Source organism: Nanorana parkeri, unplaced genomic scaffold (genome assembly GCF_000935625.1).
Source record: "Nanorana parkeri isolate BGI_ZX_2015 unplaced genomic scaffold, ASM93562v1 scaffold2312, whole genome shotgun sequence".
Taxonomy (NCBI): domain Eukaryota; kingdom Metazoa; phylum Chordata; class Amphibia; order Anura; family Dicroglossidae; genus Nanorana; species Nanorana parkeri.
Genome location: NW_017308580.1, coordinates 52,985 through 55,914, shown reverse-complemented (window position 1 = coordinate 55,914; position 2,930 = coordinate 52,985). Strand labels below are relative to the sequence as shown.

The 2,930-nt window shown below is 52.3% G+C and overlaps 1 protein-coding gene across 2 annotated transcripts in view; it reads left to right on the top strand.

The window, feature by feature from the left end:
* SLC6A8 (solute carrier family 6 member 8) overlaps window positions 1-2,930 on the top strand; it is a 72,009-nt gene that overhangs the window by 59,274 nt on the left and 9,805 nt on the right. For both annotated transcript variants that reach the window (XM_018573276.1, XM_018573275.1), the window contains exons 8-9: window positions 70-182; window positions 1,436-1,573. In XM_018573276.1, the coding sequence (XP_018428778.1) occupies window positions 70-182; window positions 1,436-1,573 (251 nt within the window). The remainder of the gene's footprint in view (window positions 1-69; window positions 183-1,435; window positions 1,574-2,930) is intronic.

Sequence of the window (2,930 nt, the reverse complement as noted above, 5' to 3'; positions counted from 1 at the left end):
TATATAATGATGAGTTAGAAAAAATCCATCTAAGAGAGATATAATACTGAACGTTTTTCCCTTGCACAGGCCCAGGACTGGCGTTTATTGCATATCCACGAGCTGTGAGCCTGATGCCAGTGGCGCCTCTCTGGTCCGCACTGTTCTTTTTTATGCTGCTACTTCTCGGATTGGACAGCCAGGTAACTATACATGTGTTATGCTACATTTAATGGGGTATGGTATATAGCCCTGGTTCTCAACTGGTAGGTCAAGACTCCATGTTCAGTGGGTCGCCGCGTGCCTTCCACTATGCTGGGTGAGAGACTCCTCAGCTCCTTCTGTCAGTTCTCTCGCCAAGCAGCCATTCAAAACCTGCTGCCTGGTGCCGAGTGTCAGCTTGAGGTGGGATGGGCTGGGGCTATGACCGCGAGGGAGCTCCATCCACACGTACCGCTCCCTCGCATGTCCTGTAGAGTTGCCTGGACCGGAGTGATGTCACATTCTGGCTCCCGGCACCTCCACAGGGCACTCAAGGGAGCTGTACCAGCACCGCACGTATGGATGGAGCTCCGTCTCAGCACACTGGACCCCAGGCTGAGGATCCACTCCAGTTCTCATAAGGTATGGAAACCGGGTGGATCTTTAAATGGCATCCTAAACGCACCTCCCCCCCCACAGTTCGATCGCCCGCACCCGAACGCGTGGTACCGCAATGCCGTGCGTTCCATTGCAGTGCGATTTGGGTCGCCACTTAATGACCGAGGACAAATGTGGGTCCTGAGGTTACACGGGTTGAGAACCGCTGGTATAGAGGAGACTGGGTTCACATGGAGTCAGTGGAGGAGTAGTAGACCTTACAGTGAGTGTGGCCTCCCATGCACCTCAAAACAAGGATGAGCCTCAAGGTGTACCCTCCTTTTCCAGCTGAAGGGGGTTCTACCTGCTTTCTTGCAGAAGCTACCAATGGCCACTTCTAGTTGGGGAAGAGTCACATAAAGCCTTCCAATGTACATAAGGTACTATCTTCATGCTGTACTGGGCTACCAAGAGGAGGGGGTGATGGAGTTCACCATAATGGGGGCACTTTCTGCGCACGGGAGCGGTCTACCCTCATCTACAGAAACCTTGCATAGCACTATGTCCCTTGTGTCTGCAGTTCCCCCAATGTAACAAGAACAATATGACATGTATTTACTAGGTGTTATCTCTCCTGCCTCGGGGTACTGGGGGTCCTGGGTTTGGCTCCCAGCAAGGAATTAATCAATATTTAGTTTGCATGTGCTCCCGGCATCTACATGGGTCCCATCTCGGTGTCCCAGTTCTCTGACATACCAGTATACGGGTTTACTATCTCCTATAGCTGGGGGTAATGTTCTTGTAATGTGTGCTGCACGTACAGTACCGTGTAATGTAACTTTTACAGTCCTGAGAATAGCTGTATATCTCATTACAGTTTGTTGGCGTGGAAGGATTCATTACCGCCATCCTGGACCTGCTCCCAGCCCGCTACTATTTCCGATACCAGAGAGAGGTGGCCGTGGCCATTTGCTGTGCAGTCATGTTCCTCATAGACCTCTCTATGCTGACCGAGGTGAGTGCAAACCTTGGCATTGCCCAATGTATCTGCTGTAGGTGTCTATTCCCAATTCACTGATGATGATTGATGATTGATGATGATGATGATGATGATGATGATGATGATGATGATACTGCCTTCATAGTGCATTTTGGCCATTGGGGCATAAAGGAATGATTTGCATGGCTCCACCCAGTTTCCTAAAATGAGGAATAATTTTCCTATTTTTGGGATATATGATGGAATGAGACAGGAGCGTAACTAGAAATCACAGGGCCCCATAGCAGAGTTTTGTATGGGGGCCCTGTGATCTCTAGATAACTCCACCTTATAACCCAAACAGCCCACCTGAGGGTGAGACTCTCTATGGTGGGCTCTGCAGGGTCTCAGGTGGGCGGTCAAGCCCTCTTAACTGTCTGTCCCGATCCTCTGTCCGCCTCCTCCATCGCCGGGCCCGCCTCCCCCATCGCTAAGACCCGCCTCCTCGATCGCTGGGTCCCGCCTCCTCCGCCGCCGACGGGCCCCGCCACCTCCTCCGAAGCTGCCGGTTGTCACCGACTCAGCAGCGGCTGTGAGGAGGAACGCGCCGCTGCACATGTGAATAGCGGCGTGTTTCTCGTGACAGCCAGCAGCCTGAGATGCCATAGCGACCCAGGCGGCCCGCTCGGCATCAGGGGGATGTCCTGGCCGGGCCACACTGTGCCCCGGGGACCCATAGCGGCCTCCTGGGTCGCTATGGTGATTGTTAGGCCACTGGAATGAGACATGTAGATAGATCCCTACTGCTCTAAGAAGGCTGTACTGTGCTACACACTGGTTTGGTTGAAGGGCTTTGTGATGGCTTATCTCCATTCTCACCATAACCAGCAGGCAGCTCGTTAGATGAATACTGCAGAAGCAGGGAGATCCTTGCACTGCAGATCCTCGGGTACAGCTTCCCCTCCAGCAAGGAGAACAGTAGTGACGTCACCAGATCTCACTCCAAATTTCCTGAATCTAGCATTCAGAGGCAGCAGTGCCCTAGGTGATCTCACACTGCAGACACACAGCTATGAGACGGAAGGCACAGGAAATGCCCTGATATTTCTTTGAGGAATTCAAGAGGTTATGTAAATTGTTTGGGGGGGTCCTGCTTAGGGACAATGAACATTTCCCTATATGTTCCCCATAATATAGAAATCTTCACTATTGGACTTCAGGTCCGCTTTTACAACCAATCAGATCTCGCCTCTCACTACCTCGTGTAGTTTATGAGAAACGCTCCGGACTCCGTTCTAATCTGCATTTGATGTATCAGCGCCGCTGATCTGACCTTTTGTTTCCCCCCCCCCCCCCCCTCCCACTCCCTTGGGGGGTGGGGGGGGCGCACCCC